This window comes from Brassica napus, chromosome A9 (genome assembly GCF_020379485.1).
Source record: "Brassica napus cultivar Da-Ae chromosome A9, Da-Ae, whole genome shotgun sequence".
In the NCBI taxonomy this organism is placed as follows: domain Eukaryota; kingdom Viridiplantae; phylum Streptophyta; class Magnoliopsida; order Brassicales; family Brassicaceae; genus Brassica; species Brassica napus.
The window spans coordinates 16,979,635-17,004,563 of NC_063442.1; the positions used below are offsets into that span (position 1 = coordinate 16,979,635).

Here is a 24,929-nt window from a genome sequence, read left to right on the forward strand (position 1 = left end):
TGAAATCTCTTTTAATCATTTTTGTGTGTTTTCTTTCAAAAAATTTATCTTATAAAGTAATTAAAAAAAAAGAGTAAAATGAGAAATTCAGTAAAACACACGACACGAATAACATAAAACTAGGACATACGTTTCGAGAAGAAAATATATACTTCATTTGGTTCCTTCTTCTTCTTCTCGTTCAATTTCTTCCTCGCGAAGGATACGAAAATCAAAAAGACTGCGTCTCGAAAACAGCCATGGCAGGTCGTTCCGGATCCCAGGTCATGACGATGACGGTGACCAATACTCCCTCGGCAGATCTAGCCTTCACTAACCTCGCTTACTGCTCCTCTTCCGATCTCCGTCAGTTCTCCGTTCCCGGCTCCGATCTCTTCCTCGCCAACGTCGCCGACACCTTCATTCTCTCTCTATGATATCCTTTTTAACATTCTCTCTTTATATTGACGATCCACTTGTCAACATTGCTGATGCCAAATGCGATCTCGTGAGTTTGATTGTTTATGTGAAATTGACCCTATTTTGTAAGCATAGCTTTCTAGGTTTCGGGAATTCGAATATCACAGCCATCTAGGTGTTTCTTGGATGATCAAAATCTAGAATCCTTGGGATGTTTAACTGTTCAATTAATATTTTCGTTTAGAAATGTTGTTAGTAGATCTCGTGGATCGCCTAGAATATATTTCCTTGTGTTGTTGTTTTCTTCGTGATGGTGTTTTCTTTTTTTTTTTTAATTTTGTGAACTTAACTGTTGATTACTGGGCATGGAAGCATCCGTGATGGAAGCCTTGCTCTCAATGCTATTCAACGGAGGCATGCTAGAGTTTCCACTGGTGACATGGTATCTGTTAGCAGGTAATTTTCATTTAGCCTTTTCTTTTCTTTTTTTTTTTACCAAAATCTTCTGGCTGCTATAAAAGACTGTCTTGTTCTTGCAGATTTGTTCCTCCAGAAAATTTTGAGCTGGCTATGCTGACGCTTGAGTTAGAATTTGTTAAGAAAGGGACTAAAAGCGAGCAGGTTTGTTGTTGATATCTATGATGTGTTTCTTGGCATCTTTGCAGGTTGTGAATAAATGCATCTTCTTTCAATTTGTGATTGAACTTTAATTCTCTGGAAATATTACTTTACAGGTTGATGCTGCTCTCCTTTCAACCCAACTTAAGAGGAAATACACCAACCAGGTAGAGAGATTCTTCTTCTGCAGTGTCTGTTCTCGTTTCATGTTTCTTTTCTATTTGTGATTTTGAAGCATGCATCTAATATGAAACTGACAGAAACGATGACTCCTAAATATCAAGGGTCTATAAAAAAACAAATTAGCTGGTATACGTTTCCAATTGAAGCATTATGTAGATGGATTTTTTTCTGCTGAAACAATGGTTTTTAGTGCATGCATCCCGGGACTCTTCTGCAAATCCTTTAATATTCCGGGTTATTTCCCATGTCTTTTTTATAGATTATGTGGTATCCTTTATATGGTTATTTGGCCTTTAGTTTTTCACAAAATCAGATCAGCCCTGATTTATTGGAACTATGCACACTGCTGCAGGTCTTGACTGTAGGCCAGAAAGCGACGTTTGAGTATCATGGAACTAATTACATTCTTACGGTCAATCGAGCGGATGTAGAGGGTCAAAATCAATCTAATGGCATCGAAAGAGGGATGCTTTCTCCAGATACATATATTGTGTTTGAAGCATCAAACGCAAGTGGCATAAAGGTTTGATTTCGATAAACTATGTAGTGCTATATGTTGTTGAATCAGTTACTCTAACAATTCCTACCAATTGATGATTCAGTTTTACATTTGAAATAGCAAACTTAATATCACATCTGATGTATATTATTTTATGGAAACAGATATAGGTTAGTATCGTGTATCATTTTGACTTGTACTTTCTTATGCAGATTGTTAACCAACGAGAAGCTGCGAGCAGCAATATATTCAAGCATAAGGAATTTAACCTTGAGTCGCTGGGCATAGGTGGTCTGGGTGCAGAGTTTGCTGATATATTTAGAAGAGCTTTTGCTTCTCGTGTATTTCCACCTCATGTCACAAGCAGGTTCTGTGCTTTATTCTTTAAGCAAATGGTAGACTTTCGTTGTGGATTTTCCTTTGATGTTAGTTTTTCTTGATCGTGCAGATTGGGGATAAAGCACGTTAAGGGAATGCTTCTTTTTGGACCTCCTGGTACAGGCAAAACCCTTATGGCACGGCAAATTGGAAAGATGCTGAATGGAAAGGATCCAAAGGTATTTCTGATCACTGTATGATGAACTTTGTTACTGATAGGTGGACTCCCTTTAGCGTGAACCTGTGACTGACTGTTTAGTTCTCTTAGTTTTCTTCATACATTAGTAGCTTAAATCTCTAGCTTATTGTTTGCTACAACTGTTTTACTTTCTTTTAATGTTTGATTAACTTAGTTTCTTAGTTGATTCACTGCTAGTGTTCCAGAAACCAACATTTTTAATGCTTCTGGTTTATTTTGATGGCATAATAGATCGTTAATGGTCCTGAGGTGCTGAGCAAGTTTGTTGGTGAGACAGAAAAGAATGTAAGAGACTTATTTGCTGATGCTGAGCAAGACCAGAGGACCCTTGGTAAGAAAAAATTGTTTTCCCTGATCTGTGTTTTCCTTTTCTACGCATGTGCTAATGAGGCACTCTTATTTTATTTCTCAGGTGATGCGAGTGAGTTACACGTCATTATATTTGATGAAATCGATGCTATTTGTAAGGTATGCGACTTTGACGATACAGTAGATAAATTTTGCCAGCTTGAAGTTGTAAATATGCTTTTAAGTATGACGACCAGCCCCACTGATTCCGGTTAATAGAGTTTGGATATTGATTGTCATGATGTGCTGGTTATATGAGTTTTAAACAAAAATAATTTCAATTGTATGCTTTGTAATTTTCAGTCAAGAGGCTCGACCAGAGATGGCACAGGTGTCCATGATAGTATTGTGAACCAGCTTTTGACAAAGGTCAGTCAAAGATCTTGCTAATATCTTTTAATTCGGTATTTTTACGGATGTGGCTAACACTTCTTTTCCAGATAGATGGTGTGGAGGCCTTGAACAATGTTTTGCTTATTGGAATGACAAACAGAAAGGATTTGCTTGATGAAGCTCTTTTAAGGTATATCGATCTTGTGTAATAGATAGTTACCGATTCTTTTTTCCTCCAGTTACATAACCGCAATGTTTTGAAGTAGGTTTTATACCTTAATTTTCGTTAATGTTCACTTGAGAAGATACTATCCAGAGTGTATTCGCTCATGCGCCTCTTATTTTTATTATTTTGACTATAGGCCGGGAAGATTGGAGGTTCAAGTTGAGATAAGCCTTCCTGATGAAGCTGGACGTTTCCAAATTCTTCAGATTCACACAAACAAGATGAAGGAAAATTCTTTCCTTGGTCATGATATCAATCTCCAAGAGCTTGGTATGGCTTCTTAGATGATAATTCTTCAAATCATGGAATGTTTGGTATTCATGTCTTTATCTTTTACTAGATACTTACTCGCATAAGTGTGTCACTGACATGATATGCCAATATTTTCTCGCAGCTGCTCGAACAAAAAATTACAGCGGGGCGGAGCTTGAAGGTGTTGTTAAAAGTGCTACATCATATGCGTTAAACAGACAGTTAAGCATGGATGATCTTACAAAGCCAGTGGAAGAAGAGAATATCAAGATCACTATGGAGGATTTTCTCCATGCAATCCATGAAGTTCAGCCTGCCTTTGGAGCCTCCACAGATGACCTGGAGCGCTGCAGGTAATTTTCTGTCATAAATGTTTGGTGGTCTTGACGATTTTGGATACTTCTTGATAGAATGCCCCTTTGAACATAAGATATGCTAGTTTCAAAGCCAAACTTAAGTCTCTTCTGTCATGTGCGTCTTGTTCTAAAAATGCAGTTCTAAATTTTTGTTACCTAGGGACTGCCTTTCTTATGCCATTAGGCAATTTTCATTGATTTCTGAAACTGTAAAGAGGGTCTAGTTTTTGAAATTGTAATTAGATGCAATGGTACTTTTGATTTGATCTAAACTTGTCCCTGTTTATTTTTTGTTGTTGTTTTATTTCTGTCCAGTCTAAATTGTATTTCCATCTCCCACTTGGCACGCATGGTCTGTATGCATTATCTCTGGATTTTGATTTACCAGTGCCTTAACTTTAACAATTCTGACATTTATGCAGACTCAATGGGATGGTGGATTCTGGTGATCGACATAATCACATTTACAAAAGAGCTATGCTTCTAGTCGAGCAAGTTAAAGTTAGTACTAGAAGTCCTCTTGTCACTTGTCTTCTAGAGGGGCCAAGTGGAAGGTATCTTCCGTAGTTTATATAGCACACATTCTTTATGGCTTGCTGTTTTTCAAGCCTTTGCTGATTTTTAAACATTTTTTTCTGGGCAGTGGGAAAACTGCTTTAGCTGCAACTGTTGGTATCGATAGTGACTTCCCATATGTTAAGATCGTAAGTGTCTATCTTTCTTTGTAAATCATCTTCAGACCTTACTATTGTTTTCTCCGAGTGTGATATTGATTCGCTATTTTGTAGGTCTCTGCTGAAACTATGATTGGTCTTCAGGAGAGCACAAAATGTGCTCACATTGTCAAGGTCTGTGTTTCGGAGAGAACTGTAGATGTTGTTCTCATGTTCTTTCAACTGCTGACAAACTAGATTGGTGTGAATGAGACAGGTCTTTGAGGATGCATATAAATCACCTATGAGCATCATTATCCTTGATGATATCGAAAGGTTTGTTGTTACCTGATATCTGTTTCCTTTCAAGATTCGGTTCAATAATCTTATAGCATACTTTTGGCAGTTTCTTTCTCCGGCTCAGTACTGAATTTCTGAAAATTGCAGATTGTTGGAATACGTAGCAATCGGTCCTCGTTTCTCAAACATTATCTCTCAGACGTTGATGGTTCTTCTCAAACGACTTCCTCCGAAGGTGCCTTCCATTCACCATATTGTTAATCATCATTCATATTCTTTTATGTTCGATCATTACAAGTTAAAACTGAACATCTCTGATTTGGTAAAATGTTGTGTTGACAGGGGAAGAAACTTCTCGTGTTTGGGACAACAAGTCAACTAACCTTCTTAGACTCTGTTGGTATCTGTGAGGCCTTCTCCATCACTTACTCTGTTCCAACATTGAGAACAGAGGATGCAAAGAAGGTAAAAATGTTATTTAGTAACTCATTGTTGGACATCCCACATTGTTTACCTCATTATCTTGTGGACTATACATAGACTGGTTTCCGTATGTAGAATTGTAGTTTCTGAACTACGATAGTAATTTGAGTCTCTCTCCATCGCCGATCAATTATTGAGTCTTGATTTGGTTTAATTCTTTGTTGTTTGCGTTCTCAGGTGCTGAAGCAGCTTAATGTCTTCTCAGAGGATGATATCGATGCAGCTGCTGAGGCTCTCGATGATGTATGTGTCTCTAACATAGTTTCATGAATCTGACAGAAAAACAGAATAACAAACTTTATGTTTATGCTATAAATTCTAAAATCTTTTTTCAAACATTATGTGCAGATGCCAATCAAGAAGTTGTACATGCTAATAGAGATGGCAGCGCAAGGAGAAGACGGTGGATCGGCAGAAGCTATCTATGCCGGGAGAGAGAAAATCAAGATCACTCATTTCTTCGATTGCCTCCAAGACGTTGTCCGATTCTAAAAATTTCTCACGCAAGTCGTTTTCTTCGCTTTTGAACAATTGGTTGGTATAAACTCTTTGGATTTTATTTTATTTGGTGGAGGAATGGATGGAACTGAGAGGGCTTTCTTGTGCTGTTACATTCTTCGTTTGGTGAATGAAACAATATTGCTTTTTGTTTTTTTGTTTGTTACAAATGCCTTGTTTTTATCATTCAAAACTTAAATAGAGAATATCTGAGTAATTAAGATAAATTTGTCCACTATAGTAACAAATGATGACACAAACAGGGTTAGACCTATCAAAACCGAAAATGTAATAACCCCACCGACCAAAAAACGGACATAAAAAAACTCCCGCAAACTGTGGCTATTGAAACGTTACACCATATGATATGAGCCACCTGAATTCCTGGATTTCAAATTCCAACTCGATATGATGGTTCATTTCTCCTTGGTAGTAGACTAGTAGTTCACAGGTCATTGCGTATCTGCTTTTACAACTTGAGCGATGTCAATATCCAACACAACTTACAAGAACCTCCTTGACCATTTTAGTGGTGTGTTCACCCACCATTAGTATAAGACAACTCAAAGTCTCGACTTACCCTTGATAACATCTTTTTCTGACCTACGTACATTTATGATGAGTGTCTTGTCCTATATGTTTTCGCACTCATGGTTACGGTACGGATGTCAAATGGGCGGGTTGTCTATGGGGTGTCCAAATTATTATGGGTTATATGGACACATCTAGATTCGACCAAATTTAAATAGGTTTAAATGGACAAGCCCAATTGGGCTCATGGACAAAACCGGACAAGACCATCTGGATATTAAACAGTCCAAATAGCTAAAATATCTATGTTTAGAAAATTAAGAAAAAAAATTACAGTTTTAATTTGTCTTACCAAAATCATAAAATCGAGTTTTCGCAAAAACCAAAAAAATCATATTTTCCTGTAAAAATTGCATTTTCTCCATCAAAACCATAAAATCACGTTTTTCCACCAAAACTGCAAAATCGCAATTTTCCGTTAAAATTATATTTTTTCGGTCAAAACCGCAAAATCATATTTTTCAGAAACCGAAAGTCATATTTTTCATCAAAATCAAAATTTCTCGTCAAAAATTTAAATTGCAAAATAATAAAGTTTAAGTCTATAATATATACTAAATTTAGTATATTTCCATCTTTTTCCATAAAAATTAGGTTATTTATACTCAATGGGTTTTTGAACCCCATGAACATCCAACTGATCATGGTATTTTTTGGGTATGGTCTTATTTGGATGTCGACCAAAACTGTCCAACAAAAAGACATGTCCATATGAACACACCCAAATAAGCACAACCCACACATTTGATATCTCTACTCGTTCTCCAGTCCCGCGGTTGAGAATCTCTTTCTCACAAATGCAAACTGTGCTAAAAAACATAGCATGGTTGCAACTTGCAACATTTATTTTTAAAAAGATTTTGTGTTGTGGAATGGAGTTGGAGGTTGACGCTGCTAAATTTGCATTCAAGAGTAATAAACAAATTTTGCATCTCCATAGATCAAAAGTTTTAGTTTAAAATTTACACAAAAGCTTGAGTTTTTAACATGTGTGTATGAAATATATGTCTATTTATAAACCTATACAATCAAATATTCATTTTTTAGAATGTACTTATTCCAATTGTCATAATACCTGTTTGTGAAAACGAACTATTTCCACGGATTGACTGCAGTGATTAGTATGTGTATATATATGTATCGCTTAATTATTATTATATATATTTTGTGTATTTAAAAACAAATGTACAAAAATAGTTAGGAGATTTGTCTTTTATCGTCCAGTTAGGAGATTTATTCCTGCAAGAAAGCTAAAAGACAAACGTGAGCTCAACAATATGACCAAATCTTGGGTTGTAATTAAAATATGCATGCACTAACAGTTGTCTCTAGCTCTATAGAACATTGGTCTAAACCCCCCCTCTCCCCAGATTAATTCTCAACGCCAGATAATAAATCTATATACGAACTTCATGTTAATTTCTTATGAAACTAACTAGTTGCTAGTTAATTAAACCCACATAAAGTTTTAGCTGGTGATAAATCATTATGAAAAAAAAAATCATTTTTAAGCTCCTCATACTATGTGTCATATTTATACAGACCAACTAATCATTGAATACTGATCATATCGCATCTTGAAACATTCCTATTATAATTTTTTTTATTTAACCACATATATATGTATGTGTAGATGCCTTTTCATGGTGATCCACTTACTTATCTCTTACCTTAGGCCTGATTTGAGTCTCCATCTTCTTCTTCCTTCTTCCCTTGGCCTTCACCATCTTCTCTCTTTTGAACTCTTTTTTTTTTCCATAATTTCTCACGAAATTATGTTTTTTCATTAAGATTCTTTTTTTTCTTAATATGCTTTGTGATTTATCAAGAGAGGCTTCACCAAAAGATGAAAGAAGCATAGAATCGAAAGAGACGCTGTTCCTTTATTCTTCTACTTTTTCTTTTATCATTTTTTCTCCGATCAATCTTTAAGATTTATTAATTTCAGCTAAAATTCTCGTAAGTCATATACTACTTTTTGTAAACATTGAAACAAAACAAACCAATTATAGTGCTCATATATTAAACTGATGTAGTTGTGTATATATGATGATCGCCTTAACAATCATTCATTTTGAATTAAAAATACTGTCAAATTATATGATACCAGCATCAATGTGTTTCTTTTATACAGTTAAGTTTTGATGCTTGGGATCTTACAATAAAAGTTGTAGTCACAAAGGCATTAGTTTCAATCTTGTTGTACAGAAAACCTTATTCATTATCACATGCATTTAGGTACTAGTTTCACTTTATTGTCTTCTCCTTTGTTTCTTTCTTTATTTTGTATATATGAATGTATATGATTTATTAGTAAAACACTAAAACCTTCATGTTTTTTGCTAATGAAAAGAAAACTTTGAAGTGGGAGAGAGGAGATTGTTTGCTGGGCTTCTTCAACTATCACCTAGAAAGGATACTATTTTTCTAGTAATCAAGTTTACAAAACAATAACCAAGACAAGTTTAGTCTGCATTTTTGTGATCTCTTCAACATGGCAATGAAAATGAAGGGCATCTACAAAGGCTTCAAATGTATCTCTCAAATATTTGGTAATCTTTCCCATTTTCTCTTCATATACTATCTTAATTAAGTTTCTCCTCGTGCTACTACTACTTTAACAAATGCTATGGGTCAACATAATTCCTTTTTATGTAGCAAGAACATTTGGTCACTTAAACCTAATGGCTGTCACATATAATATATTGCGTCCACATAGTTTTTTTTTTCGCTTCTTTTAATGTATTAAGAAAGTTAATTACTTATACATAAGATACTTTGTTTCATTATTAGTTTTAAGGAAATGTCCTTATGTTTCAGAAAATATAACTATCAATACATTCTGATGTGAAAATAATAATAATTATTATTTTTCAGCCGGGGAGAAAGAGAGTGATGAAATAGAAATTGGGTATCCGACAAATGTAAAACATGTCTCTCATATTGGCTGGGAGGGTTCTTCTAGTAGTGGTCCTGGTTGGGTAAGTTCTTTTGCTGTTTTCCTTTTTCTTGGCTAATACATATGTGAGAACTAAAGTTATACTAACAAGTAAAACCAAAAATGTCAATAAGTAATTTATAGCTAATCTATGAACTTTTTTATTATTATGAAGATGAGTGAGTTCAAGGTCGGAGCTGAGGTTTTGTCTCCAAGGGCATCATCGTTTAGTAATGCAAGACCTTCTACTTCTTTTTTCACCTCGTCTTCAACTGGTTAGTTCTTTTAATCAGTGTTTTTTTTTTGTCAAGAAAAATCAGTGTTTTCTCTCCAATGAAAAATTGGTCATCTTAGTAAGCATTGTGTTAATTAGAGTATACTTGATAGATAGTTATATTTGCGTTGTTTTTGTATATGCAGATTTTGATCAAGGGTCGAGTAAACGAACAATATCTGATACACTAAGAGATGCACCTCCAGTTACTCCAATAAATTTACCTAAACATAGCAACACGAAAAGTAGTAGAAGAAAGAAGTCAGCTTCATCGTCATCATCTCCAAAATCTTCAAGATCATCTATTTTTTCTAAATCTTCGTATAAATCAACTGTATCCCAACTAATCTAAACATATAAGAGTAGGTGCAAGAAAGAAAGAAAAAGTCAAAAGTTTGATCGCCGTTGTGCATAATTGAGGGGGATTTTTTTGCTGATTATTTTTTTTGATTTTTTCATATATGTAGACATGTGTTCAAAGTTTGAATGTTTTATGTAAATAAAAAGACTAGGAAAAAAAATTGAAAGTAGAGGTAAAACTATTTAGAGAAAAAAAATCTAAACTTTTGAGACGTTTTTATCCAAGTCTCGAAGAAGTATCACACCTTCATTTTGGAGACAACGTTAAATATCTCCAGAAAATGGGTCATATTTTCCAAAAGTGAATATTATATTATTATGTAATGATACTCATTTGAACTTTAGAGATAGTTGACTATTCAAACAGACTTATTATTACATGCGATAGATAAAAAATCTATAGACCAAATAATGTATGGCGAGAGAGGAGATCTGGGGAACTTATGTTAAGCTCTCCTGCCTTGAACTTGTTTCAAGTATCAATAGTTCTTATCCACTGCGGATAGCGCCCTCATGATCTTGAATTTGACCTCATCAGGGGTAAAATCTATAAATAAAACTCTACTTATCAATAAATTATCTCACCCGTATGCTTTTTTTTTTTTTTTTCCGCCAAGTTATTTTTATTAATAAAAGGGACTAAGCCCAACAACAAGTACCGGGCCAAAGCCCAAACCAACTACTAAACTTAAAGCCCTTCACGAGAGGGCATACACAAACCAGCTAACCGGGCCTACGGCCCAAACCGAAAGAACCCCACTACGCGGGCCGGACGCATCCTTGCTGACCCATGCGTCAAGGAGACTGGACGCGTGTTGAGATCTCGTCGTCAGCGCGACACGCGTCACCTATGCCTCGACTTGACCATCGCCGCATCGGAGCCCCGCCGGAACACCACCACCATACACCTCGTTTCGTCGGAGCTTCAATACCGAAAGCCTCCACCGAAACCGAGCTTTTCTTCAACGCTTAACCATTCTGCGGAGAGTTTCATCAAACTCTTCTAGATCTCATCCGCCAGAAGGAAACCGTGAGCCACTGAAACCGCACCACCAAAGACCACAACGCAACTTCATACGCCACAAAATAGTAGCAACAACCCACAAAACAACGGGTCTCATAACCGACAGGGCATAGCTTTGAAAGCCTCCACCCTCGGAGCCAAGAGCCGGCGAAGACGGAGCTGAGTAAGTCTCCTCTTCCCGGGAACTGAAGCCGGAGTCGGTGGATCTGCGAAAGCCTCCACCTCCCGGAGAAGGCCGGCGACGACGGAACTAGGGTAGCTTCCATGTCCCGGAATCAACACCACGGATCCACGAACCAAGTTACTCACGCCAGCACCTAACCCGACCGCGTCTTCCCTCCAGACACTAAACCACCGTAGAAAGATGAACCAGATCCAGAGCTTAGACAAGGCGATCGTTGAAGGACGGCGAAGAGGAAAGAAAATAAGGGAGCTTGATGGAAGAAGACGGCCTCCGGCGACGGCACGGACGCTCACGCGCCGTCCGTACGCCGGGCCCTAAAACGAGATCTACTTTCTCTCTCTCTAAATTATTTTCTCCAAACGAGATCTAATATGAAGTAAATGTGATTTATCTCACCCGTATGCTTTATTTAACTTAAATACACAAGACGGTTTACTTTTTCAACGATTTTACTATCAAAGTCTTACACTTTTTCTCGGTTTTTTACTTAATAAGATATATTTAAAAGTTAATATGCAACAGATCGATTTATCATTCCTTCTAAGGGCCTGACTGGTTGAAACGCAGCGGTTGCGGTTGGATGCGGACGGTTGCAGTTTCTAGCGGTTTTAAGAGATTTGTACGACTGGTACTGCGGTTAAAAATTAGTGCGTTTACGGATGACTTATGACTGGTTAACTACCAAATGCGGTAACAGTCAAATAATAAATTAACAATATTTACATTCAATATCCTACTATATAAAAGAGACTAATTTAAAGGCCAAAGAGAGATGCCACATGGGCAAAATAATCCCCACCTATCATACTGCCATGTCATTAGGATTGAGCTTCCAATTAAAATTGCAATAAAACAATCGGGCTTCGTTTGCAATAAAACGTTTGGGTTTTGTACACAGCAGCTTATGTGGGGCCCAGAAGCATCAGGTGTATCATACTCTCACCCGTAGGCTGTCCCTAGGCAGCTTTTAACTATTGAGTCAAAAGTAAAAAAAAGAAGCTAAAATCTGACAAGTTGTGGAGGGGGCGACGACACGTTATTGGCACCACCCATGTCACAAGAAAGGAAAGAGTACGATTACACAATTTATAAACTGTTATTTTGATGATAAAGTATTGTACTTAAAAATTTATAGAACAATATTATACGATTGAAGCAATATAGCATGGTTAGATTCAAGGTGTTGGATTACACGCCTGTGTTCTGTATTGAAGAATTTAATTACTAAATATTTATTCGATTTGTAGCTAAACGACGACAACAGTAAAACAGTACAGAATAATTAGATAAATGTTTAATTTAATAAACTAGATGTTTTGTCCGCGGGCTTAAATATTTTCATAATTTTTTGAAAAATTCTTTGTACACTATATTCATTACTAAAATAAATTTTAAAATAACTCAATATTATATTTTTAATTATATAATTAAAAACTTTTATTTGATTAATATTTAGTTATATAATTTATGTTTTTAACGTTTTACTAAAATACTTTTTCAGATAACAATACAGTATATATATAGAAATTATCTCCCTTTTAAATTATATTTTCAGATTTTGGATAATTGTTACTATTATTAATATTAATCAATTATCTAATCAAATCAATTAAAATTTGTTTTTATTATTTTTAATTTATTTATATATTTTATTCATTAAGGGTATAAACAATATTAACCAGTCTAACTTTGAACGTGAAAGCTCGATTCCAAAAATTTACTTTATTTGATTAATATTTAATTATATAATTTATGTTTTTAATGTTTTACTAAAATACTTTTTCAGATAACAATACAATATATCTATATATATATAGAAATTATCTTTTTTAATTATATTTTTAGATTTTAGATAATTCAATATTTTATTTTTAATTATATAATTAATAGTTTTATTTGATTAATATTTAGTTATATAATTTATGTTTTTACTTTTTTACTAAAAGACTTTTTCAGATAACAATACAATATATCCATAAATTATCATTTTCTTAAATTTTATTTTCAGATTTTTGATAATTCTTACTATTATTATTATTATTAATAAATAATCTAATCAAATCAATTAAAATTTCGATTTATTTTTTAATTTATTTATACATTTTATTCATTAAGGGTATAAACGATATTAACCACTCTAACTTTTAACGTGAGACCTCGATTCCGAAAATTTACTTCGCAAATAATAGTATAGATATGCACAACACTTGCCGGTGGGCCAGGTAAATAACTTTTTCGCAGCGCAGCCCATTAACCCTAATTGCCGTATTGGTAAAACTAAAGCTAAAGCTTTCTCAACCTCTCAGTAACCCTAATTGCTGTCTTCCCCATTTCTCTTCCCGCATGGCGATTCTCTTCGTTTCTTCCAAATCTTCCCGCAAAACGCTTCTGATGAAAGGGCTGGAACTTCAATGTTCTCCCTTAAAGCCTCATCCCTACGGACCTTCCACATCCCCCTCCGCCTTATATCTAGATTCCTATTTATACCCTTATCTCTCTTACCTGAGATCATACTCTTATCTCTCTTATCTCAGATCATTAGCTCTATACATTAATCATGGCGAAAGAAAGTGGCCGCTCTACAAGACTATTCACAATATACCTCGCAGACATCGTCTACGTCTTATCTTATTTTAATTTTTTTTCGTTATCTACCAGATTCTATTCCTTTTGGACAATTACTTATTTCTACTGTCAAACTATTTTATTCCTACGTCTTCACATAAAAAAACAAAACTTAACTCACACTTTCAGAAACTAAAACTCTAAATTTTAATAAAACATTACTTTAATTACACATATAATCCGCGCGAAGCGCGGACACCGGCTCTAGTAATTATAAAAATATCAAAAATCATAAAACTATAATAAATACAAAATTTATATTTAGAAAGTTATAATTTTAATTTTTGAAAATTTATTGAAATTGTTTTTATTATAAAATTTTATAATATTAATTAAAATATAATAGATATATTTTAATATTTTCATAATTTCAATTTTAAATTTTTTATTAAATATTTTTACTTTTGTATATATATTATTTAAAAAAAAAGAAAAAAAATTTACCCTCCCGCAACCGTCCGCAACCGCAAACGCTAGCTGTAGCCAGCTTTTGAATTTATGAGATTCGGAGCGGTTTGAAGCGGTTTAAAGCGATTTGAGTGATTGTTGTAAAACCGCCGACAACCGCTACCTACCGCAAAAACTGCGTTTGCGGGTGGTAGCGGAAAACCAGTCACCCTCTAATTGTAGAGTTTTGCACCGTTGTCTCATTGTTTCTTCGGGTTTTTGGGTATCCGCCGCTGTTTTGTGATTTTTTTAATATTTACTAATTCTAATGTTTGACATATGTGATTATAAGATTCTAATGTTTGATAGATATAAAATTTTATTATAAATATGGCTTTGATAATTTAGGTACTTATAAAACGGTGAAGCATTAGATCTATTAAATTTATTATTTTTCAAAAGTTTTCAAGCTATATCATTAAACATTAATATAAGCTGCGAACAAATCCCCCACTAGTTTCAATAAAAAAAGGGTAAAACAACCATTTCTTTGGTCAACTTTATATCATTTTACGGCCTGACTGGTTCGAACGCAGCGGTTGCGGTTGCGGGAGTTTGTGGATGCGGACGGTTGCGGTTTCTAGCGATTTTTAAGAGATTTGTACGACTGGTACTGCGGTTAAAAATTAGTGTGTTTGCGGATGACTTATGACTGGTTAACTACCTAATGCGGTAACAGTCAAATAATAAATTAACAATATTTACATTTAATATAATTATAAAAATATAAAAAATCATAAAATTATAATAAATATAAATATTAATTAAAATATAATAGATATATTTTAATATTTTCATAATTTCAATTTTTAAATTTTTATTAAATATTTTTACTTTTGTATATATATTGTTTTAAAAAGAAGAAAAAAAAATTATTCTCCCGCAACCGTCCGCAACCGCAAACGCTAGCTGGAGCCAGCTTTTGAATTTATGAGATTCGGAGCGGTTTGAAGCGGTTTAGAGCGATTTGAGTGATTGTTGCAAACCGCCGATAACCGCTACCAACCGCAAAAGCTGCATTTGCGGGTGGTAGCGGAAAAACCAGTTGCCCCCTTAGTAGAGCATCTCCGGCTTAGAGTTTTTGTTGAATACTCAGAAATAAAATAATTAAAATTTGAAAGGTAGAGAAAAACAGAAACTTTTTTTTATTAATATTTTTTTTTTGAAATTCTCTACAGAAACTCTTTAGCTATTTCAACTTGAGAATAATTTTAAAACTTAACTATTTAATAGAACATATTAAAATAAAAATATTTTATGATTAAGATTCTTAATATAAGTTTTCGCCGTTGAAAATATTCTTAGTGATCAACTATCTATACGATGAATATGACGGCATGAAAAGTCTTAACCACAACTTGATAAAAAAAAATTTAAAATGTAAGTGAGGGAGAACTTTGAAACTATAAAGACATATAAAATCGATATTAGAAATAGTTTACACAATTCTTATAAACAACCAAAATTTACACCGCTAGCAAAAAAAAAGCAACCAAACTTTGATTTTAAACAGTTTTTATCATGCAACTGTGGTAGTACTCCGGCGACTTAGGAATCATTTGCGAAAAGGATTACCTTGATATAGGAACTCCAGCTGGAGTGTTCGCCCTTGGATTCGAGCCTTGACCACTGTGGAATTTATATATAAACTGCAGCATTTAAGATCGAAGACTGTTACACGGTGAGCCACCTAGTGACCTTCGGATCTATGCTCACTTCGATCTCTAATTTGGACCATCACGGTGGAACCAGAATACTCGGTTAAAAAAAAAGATTACCTTGATAACTTGAAGGGCATGTTGCCAACTCAGTCTCTTTACATATAGACATTGACTTCTCTATATTAGAGCATATATTGGTTGGGAAAACATATAAAAATTATAAATTGAACCAATTGACAACTACATATTGGTTTGAAAGAAACAAACAAAGATGACTAAATAGTACTACAAATTGAGCCAAGTCCCAGCCCACTAGTTTAGCATTTTTTAAGAGAGGAAAATAAATATAGTTATTGGACAGGAAAAAGTCTCAAAAGTCTTAACTATAGTTTACTAGTAATTAGTAACACTTATATGTATCACATATTTTTCTAAATTGTACTACTAAACATTTTAAGGAAAAAATGCGTATCTATATCAATTAAAAACAGAATTATCATATGAAAGTAAATTTGCATTTAAGTGTAATATTACAGAAAATAGACTATTTTGAAAAAAATCTATGGCTAGAAGCCTAGAACTTTCATTCATGGTAGTAGTTAAAACATTATTTATAAATAGATTATTTTACTATAATTCACGATTATAAATGATACTTTTCCATTAAGTTACGTATTTTAACTTTTACATACTTCCTAAATAAAATCTTATAAAATATTTATTTCTAATCGTTTAAATAATTAAATAAGACCTTAGTTGAACCGGACGATGCAACTTTAATTGAGAGTATTACACTGATCGGATACAAACCACAAACAAAAATGAATGATATTTTACAATATCAGGAAGATATACTATTAAGTCTGGATATGAATTGGAACATCAATACCCAAGTAAAGCACGTCAAGCACTAGTTTTTGGCCCAGACACTAAGTTTTTGCAAGCTCATTCTTGGAAAATGAATTCCAAAGTTAAACATTTTCTTAACAAATTATTTCAGGTTGCTTACAGGTTAGGAGAAATCTCAATACTATAGGGAAAAAATGTCAATACACATTGTAATATATGTGGAGCAGAAGATGAAATGAATAGTAATGCATTTTTGAATGTCTATCGGCCATTCAAGTATGGATTCTTTCAAGAATTCCCACAAATCCTAGTTTTTCAATGCAATCGGTTTACGCGAATATTGACTTTTTTTTTGGAGAATTGCATCACACATAGAAGATAATCACTTTGTTTGGATTTTATGGTATATTTGGAATGGACGTAACTAAAAGGTTTTTACGGTATTGATAAAGTTCTCAGAGATACTTTACAGTTGGTAGAAACATAGACGATTTTATAGAATGAGGAATAATTTGCAATGGTGCACAAGGTTACACAAACAACATCCACACAAAGTAGGGATGAGGAAACAAATAACACACTATGCTGAGTGGGACGATGATGTTTTATGGATGGGTCCTGAAAGGATAAAAACTTATGTTCACAAATTGGTTGGTATAGTACATTAGAAGAATTTGAAAGATTGATGGGAACAAGAAATACAAGAGGCTCCCTATCACTCTTATATTCTTATATGCGGAACTGAAGCTTTCATTTGGGCGATGGAAAGCATGAAAAGTCTCGGACAATTTCATGTGATTTTTGCAACAGATTGTTCTCAGCTATTAAAAATGGTTTAGGAACTTGAAGAATGACCTGATTTTACAATTAAACTGAAAAAAATACAAAGACCGAATGAGAGTTTCAGAACGTTTGATATAAAGCACGTAGCTATGACTCAAAACACAAGAAGCAGATAATCTTGCATGTGGTTACTTTTACTTTGTAAATATAGACACGGAGTCCCATTTTGATTAAGAGAGTTGTAATAGAGTTTGTTTATGCTTTTTTTATAACTAATTGTAGTGATCCCTATAGTGGAAGTCGGAAAGTACAGTCCTACGATAGAGAAACGCCGGAAACCTAGAGAGCAGTAGCTAAGACAAGATGAAAAATAGAACACGAGCGAGGGAAAGAAGGCGTAAGGGTTGTGAAACACCCTCTCCGACGAACACATATGGATTGCAAAACTCGATGTCACCGGAACTTCCCGCTGGCCAGCAAAACCAGCCATCCGTACGCAGTTAATCTTCAAAGCAAGAGCAATCCTCGGAGGCATCCCGCGGCCTCGATCGACGGAATCCATAGAAAGCCGACTCTCGAGCCCTTCTATGCCAAGTGCTGCTGCTACCTCACCTTTGCGCTGCTGCCACCTCACCGTCGCGCTGCTGCTACCATTGAATTGAGTATCTGAAATACTTATATATATTTCAAATATATATATATTGACTATTACTTTCAGATATTTCGGATTACCTGTTTAGGTTCGGTTAATACTATCTCGGGTTCAGATATGCTACTACCACCCCACTAGATCCGTTCGGATATTTTTACATTTCAGTTTGGATATCGAGTTGTTTTTCGGTTCGGATCGATTTCGGATCTTGGGTTCCAGATTTTGTGCCAGCCTTGGTCCACACTATACTTTACTAGTAATATGTAGTAACACTTTATACGAATCACATATGTTATAAATTGTACTTTTAACATTTCAAGAAGAAAATGAATTTAACATTATAGTCTACACCAAACAAAATTATGATTCGAATAAAAACAAAACCAGAATTGAAGTTGAAAATGTGGACCAAAATGAATTTCTACAAACTGAAATTTTACTACATAAAATTATATGATTCGGTCCATGTGTATATATGGCTTCTTTTTTTACTTCTTATTTTTCCACATTTTGAATATATTTCATATTTAACTTTGTTGGTGCTTTGTTTAAAAATTACAGTTGAAAGGATAAGACTGAAAATAAAAAGAACATAAAAAGAGAAAATTTCAAAACCTAAAATTGGACCAGTTCTACCGAAACAAACCAGTTGACCAAAGGACAAAAAGAAAAAAATCAGGACAAAGAACTCAGCCGAAACTTTACCGCCAGAACGGTCCGCATCTACTAAACGCAATTGTCCACCAAAAATATGCAGAGTTTGAACTGAGCAAAGCATACCGTTTCCAAAATTGAAGAGAGCTTAATCTGAAAACAAAGGAGAGATGGAAAGAAAAAGAAACATGAAGATGTCTTTGCCGCAACCATCACGGCCTAAGCACAACAGCAAAGCCGACCAGCTCGAAAGCAAGAAAAAATCTTGATAAACGCATGCATGTTATGGGAAGTTATACGGAACTGAATAATTTTCTGGTGAACCAATAACCGGATAGCCTCCCCGCCACTAGAAGGCTCCATCTCGAATCCCCGCATACCATCTTCGCAATAAGTTACAAGGAGAAAAGAACTCAATGGTAGTTTTGTAACGGATCAAAACGCACCCTCACATTTTATTTTCTCACTGGTAAACCACCAATACCACACAGCTTCGACTGAAAAAACTGCAAACCCATTTAAATATAGAAATGTCTACTCGTTTGATAAAAATAAATAAATAAGTGTACAAATTAGCTATTCACACACAAATTCTTACATTCTTTATTGTTTTCTACAAAATTTCTAAATATAAAATCAAGTCAATAATATTTTAACTAAATTTTTCTTATTCTAATGGAAAACAAAATTATATATCACTTCTTCTTATATAAAGAACGATTACATGAGAGCATCTCCAGTGTAAAATTTCATTTTTTTCAAATAGAGAATTACATATAGATTGAGTTTTACTTAAATGTTAATGCACCACCTCAATTATAGATTAAGTCCATTTTTACTTTATTTTTTTTACTTAATTATAGAATGGAAAATGGATAAGATTTTACCCATATTATATTCCATTTTCAAGTTAAAAATAGAATATGTTTGAAGATATTCTAAATAACTCATGTAATGAAATAGAATTTGAAAATTTGAAATAAGCAAATAAAATATCAAAAATCATTTAAAAATTAAAGGAAACGAAAAATAAATATTTTAGAAGCAATAAATGAGTTTGTTGGTGGGTAACAGTAGCACTCTTTCCCACTAGCTGATTATTGGAAGCGTGACGTCCCGTTGCTCTTGCTCCTAGTATTTCATTTCCTTTAGTTTACGGAAATACCTTTGCAATATCCATTAAGTTACCCTCTGATCCAACACACTCTAACGTTTCCAATTTTAACGCCAGAACTACGTGCCGTGTACAGTGTACTAATCAATCGCTGATACGGTTTCTTTTTTTGGTAACAATGTTAAAATTTCATTACCATTTTCAGATTCTTTACAGAATGACAGAGGCAACAAGGAAACAGAGAGCATAAAGAAATCTAAACACAAACTTCATCTAAACTGGTTGGGACTGACTCGAAGCTAAGAATCTAAGGCCAAGGATACTAGACGGTTTGAACGACGCTTGCCGTTTGCCGTTTTGTTAATTTTGCAGGATGGGACTGTGTGCGCATAAATACGGCGTCGATCTTGAGCGACCCAGGAAGAGACACTGTGCAGCTTCCTTTGAAGGTTTATGGTTAGGAACTAAATGACAGGGTTTTTTTTTGTTGAATCACGACAATTGTGTATTAAACATATATGTAGTGCATGTTAATAGTTAAATACACCTAAAAGCATACTCCCTTCCATATTAATATATTTTCTTTTTTTGTACATTAAAACATATTAAACTTTTATCATAAATGATTTATTTTTACGATTATTAGTTTTATAATAAATTAATTTTTTAAATTACAATTTATTATTATTATATAAAAAATAAATGAAAAACATAATATATATATAGAGTTATATATTTAGGAGACCATTTTTAAAAATAGTATTTATATATATCAAAAACGGATGGAGTATTTCATTTTAACTGTTATCATTCTAAAATACTTTTATTATCCACATTGGTGATGACATTTTGAGAATCTCACTTTCAAAAATCACATCTATATATCCCAAACGTTACAAAATTGCCCATTATAGCGTAAGTGATTTCAAGATGACAAAAATAAAATAAAAACGCAAGTGTTTTTCACTGCTCTTTTAGCCGCGGCAAAAGCTTGCCAACCATACCAGCTACACAACTCTCCTTCCATTCCCAACACCGTTCACCATTGATGAGATTTCAAAGCACCATCAACATATTCTATAGCCTTGCATACAATATCCTGAGGGTGAAAACGTAAGTCGCTCTTCGATTTCTAGAATCTCCACGTTGCTCAAGGGAAGTCAACCTAAGCATCTAAACCTTTCCAAACTTCTAGAGTAATTTTCAAGAGCACAACAAGCAACCTAGATTTTTTTTTATGTGGAATAGCTATCAATCATGTAGGAAGTGATATTCCTAGGAAAGAACAAAAGATGATCATAGTCTCAGTTGAACCACCACATCAAAGACAGTAATGATAAAGATTCAGCTTCATGTTGCCAAAAAAAAAAGGGAGAGACTAGCTTCGTTGCCAAGTTACAAAAAATATTGAGATTTATAGTCATTATAGGTTGTCTGTTAAAATAAAATAAATGTATGTTTTTAAAATAAATGTATGCGAATAAATGTATGTTTTGAGCTTCTATTGCAAAAGTAAATAAAATAATAAATAAATGATGTTCAAACCTTCAAACAAATTAAATATATCATTTAAGCGACCTACATACTCATTGTAATATAAGTATATAAATGCTCCGTCACTGTATACAGAGGCGGACCCATGTGGAGAGAAAGGGGTGCAGCTGCCACACCTTAAAAATATATAAATGTGATTTGTTAAGTTAGTACAATTAAAATTCTTTAGTTCTGGTGGTGAATTTCCATGTTCTGACACCCCTAAACACCTAAAACATGGGTTCAATTCCTGCTTGATACTCATTTTTGCTTCTTTTTAATATGGATTTCAAGCCCATTTATTTTATGACCCATGTTTAAAATAATCCTGGGTCCGCCACTGAGTCTGTATATCCCTTACTTATTAATATATACTATAATTATTCTACTACCAGACAACACACGTTCGTTAACTTTTATTTTGCTGCCTTCAATATACAATAAAATCTCTTTAAATTAATACTCTATAAATTAATATACACTAAAAATTTCTATAAAATAATATAATTTTATAGTTCTAAATTAACACTACAAGAAAAAACAAGTTTTACGAGGGCAGTTTTCCTTGTTACTTCGTCGTAAAAGCAGTGTTACGAGGAATTAGCGAGGAAACCCGTTTCGTCGTTATACGTTTGTCGTAACGCATATATCCTCGCTAATTCGTCGTAAGGTAGCGAGGAAATAATTTCGTCGTAAAAGCGAAGGAGGATATTTCGTCGTAAAGACCACGTAAAGATTCCACGTAAGGACGTCGCTAAGTTTCCTCGTAAATACCACGAAAAACTTTCCTCGTAAAACCCACGTAAATAAATACTCGTAAAATAAACGTAAATACCTTGACAGCTTTCCACGTAAAGAAAACGTAAAAACCTTGATAGATTTCCACGTTATTTCCTTGTAAAAGTTTCCTCGTAAAAACCATGTTAAGCTTCCACGTAAAGAAGCCGCAAAATTAGCTACGAATTTACTTCGTTTCATTATTTTATAGAAATATAAAAAATTATAATTATAAATATAATTTAAATTATTTAAATTATTAATAAAATTAAAATTCTAAAAAAATCAAAACCAAAATATTTTATATATAAATAAGTTTTGAATTCATAATACAAGAACCGAAATTAAAAAGAACTAAGGGTGGTCGTTAATCGCCTGGTAGAATTCATCACTCCTCGCCTGAACATCCGCCTCGGCATGTGAGTCGTCGGTCGGTGACTCGCCTGGGATAGGATTTTGTTGTCGCATGGTCCTCAACAAAGTCTCCCATTCCGGATTTGTGGCCGCTACAACGTCCAAGAAGCCCTCGAGTCCACCCATACGAGATCGCAGCTGAGTAGACTCTCTACGCAGCTCTTCGGACTCCCTACGCAGCTGAGAGACTTCATCATCCCGTCGCTGAACATAAGACGATGTCGCTCTCGGAACATCGTTGACGGAACCAATCCCCAACGTCCATCCCTTTTTTTTAGGGACAATCTTAAAGACAAAAAATAAATTTTGTTAGTAAAAATTTAAAGTTAAATTAAATGAATATTTAAGAAAATTAAAATTTTAGAAAATTTACCTCCTCGTAAAGCTTATCCACTTCAGGTGTGGATAAGGTGACGGGTAATCCATCGGTGGACTGTTGGGTCAGCTGGGTCTGGCGTTCTTCAACCCGAGCAGCCAAATCGTTGTAGATTTGCTCGGACTTGCCATCTATAAATCGGCCCGCCTTGTTCTTGTGGGTCCTCCCGTCTCTTTGGCCTAAAAAAACATTTACGAAAGTTGTTAGAATATATATAAAAATATACTAAAAATTTAATATAATTAAATTTTTAATTACCATTTCCCGGACACCGGCGTGGGGTTTTTGGCCCGTAGTGTGAAGCATCGGCCCATTCCCGTGCTCATCGACTGTGTTACGGGAGTTCGAGCAAGACTGGGCGATTCTAATGGAATCAGGAAGACGCCAATATCGGATGAGGCCATCCCAGACATCCGTGGTGAGCTCAGCGGGTTTTCCACGCTCATACCCCTTCACGATCCAGTCACCCTTCCAGTTGGAGACCGTGTCCAACAAGCGAACTTTCGCCTTCGCGACAAACTTCTTCCTCACCCTCTCAGTGATCCCTAAGGCCCAATTATATTTTTGCTGTTGGAAAAAATAATTTATAATTAGTTTTTCAGAAAAAAATATATATATAAATAATGAAAAAATTTAAAGATATATATTTAATTAATAAAACTTACAGCGTAAATTTTGAACCACGTCTTTCTGACGTAGTGGGGCGTCGTTTTCCAGTTCGGATGTGGCATGGAGAAGTAACCTTTTATCGTGTCGGTTACGTCCGATGCAAGACATCCGTCAATCCCCCACCTGAAAAATACAAATTTAAAATATAAATTATTTTTTAAAGTTATAAAAGAATTTAAAAAGAATAAAAAAATAATGAAACATACCATAAAGTTTCGTCCGGTCGGTCGGGGTCGATGACTGGTAAACCTTCTCTGCCTGGCAGACGGAGAATGTCCTCTACGGTGTACTGCGAGTAAGGAGCACTCGGAGGCACCATCAAATCGGGATGAATCTCGGCGGGCATCGGAGGTGCCGGCATCGGAGAAGGCACAGGAGGAGGAGCCATCTGGGGAGGCACGTGAGGAACCGATGGTGCACTAGAAGAAGGAGATCCAATGACTCTCTGAGTGTACTGAGTCTCGGGGACAGTCTCCTGACCCGAAGAACCGGGAGCTGAAGAAGACGACGGGTCTAAACGACTACCCGGCTCACCAAACATCTCTCTGTAATGGGCAGTAAGTCTACCTTTTCGAACCTGAGAAAAAATTTAATTTTTTAAATTTTCGTGAACAATATACTTCCCAACATTATCCACCTAATCAACACTAAATAACATAAGATCCGTAAACCTATCTAAATTCCCTATACTAACCACCTAATCTATCCTAAACTAATCAAACTAGAGAGGAATTAGAGAGACTTACCATTGCTACGAATTAGGGAGGAAGTGGAGAAGAAGTGGAGAGGAAAGACAGAGCGAGCTCGCTCGGGATATATATAAGATTACTTGTCCTCGTAATTTCCTCGTAAACTTACGAGGAATTACAGAGGCCCGCGTTTTCATTTACGAGGAAATAGCGACGAAATACAAAGGCCCGCGTTTTCGTTAACGACGTTTTTACGACGAGTTAGGTTACGTGGAATTAACGAGTTAACCAGTTACGAGGAATTAGCGAGCCTATATTTTCTATAAATACCCACAACTTTCCTTCTCAAACCACACACAAACTCACAAAACACACCCTATCTCAAATCACACTCCTCACCAAAATACTTTTCAAATTAGAAATATTTGAAAAAAAAGAAGAAAAGAAGATATTAGAATTTATGTGGGTGAGACTTAAGTCTCGCCACATAAAATTCCAGTATCTTTCTTTTTTTTTTTTTTACTAGTTTTTATACTATGAGGAAGTAGCTAGTCCCGCTTTTCACCAAATTAGAAATATTTGGAACAAAA

The 24,929-nt window shown here is 34.7% G+C and overlaps 2 protein-coding genes across 2 annotated transcripts; both read left to right on the forward strand.

The window, feature by feature from the left end:
- The first annotated feature begins 149 nt into the window (after window positions 1–149).
- On the forward strand, window positions 150–5,878 carry LOC106366874 (vesicle-fusing ATPase). Its single transcript, XM_048740776.1, has 21 exons — window positions 150–415; window positions 760–855; window positions 939–1,020; window positions 1,134–1,184; window positions 1,553–1,723; window positions 1,912–2,066; window positions 2,148–2,256; window positions 2,508–2,607; window positions 2,689–2,744; window positions 2,928–2,993; window positions 3,065–3,147; window positions 3,320–3,453; window positions 3,578–3,788; window positions 4,214–4,345; window positions 4,435–4,495; window positions 4,580–4,639; window positions 4,722–4,780; window positions 4,892–4,979; window positions 5,087–5,209; window positions 5,405–5,470; window positions 5,576–5,878. Exons 1-21 carry the CDS (start codon window positions 240–242, stop codon window positions 5,717–5,719), a joined length of 2,223 nt encoding a protein of 740 aa, XP_048596733.1. The 5' UTR covers window positions 150–239; the 3' UTR covers window positions 5,720–5,878.
- Window positions 5,879–7,110: 1,232 nt separating this feature from the next.
- LOC106364470 (CRIB domain-containing protein RIC10-like) lies at window positions 7,111–10,065 on the forward strand. The gene is made up of 4 exons (XM_022691774.2): window positions 7,111–8,868; window positions 9,194–9,297; window positions 9,430–9,529; window positions 9,675–10,065. The coding sequence occupies exons 1-4, from the start codon at window positions 8,811–8,813 to the stop codon at window positions 9,878–9,880; spliced, it is 468 nt and encodes a 155-aa protein (XP_022547495.2). The 5' UTR covers window positions 7,111–8,810; the 3' UTR covers window positions 9,881–10,065.
- The last annotated feature ends 14,864 nt before the right edge of the window (window positions 10,066–24,929 follow it).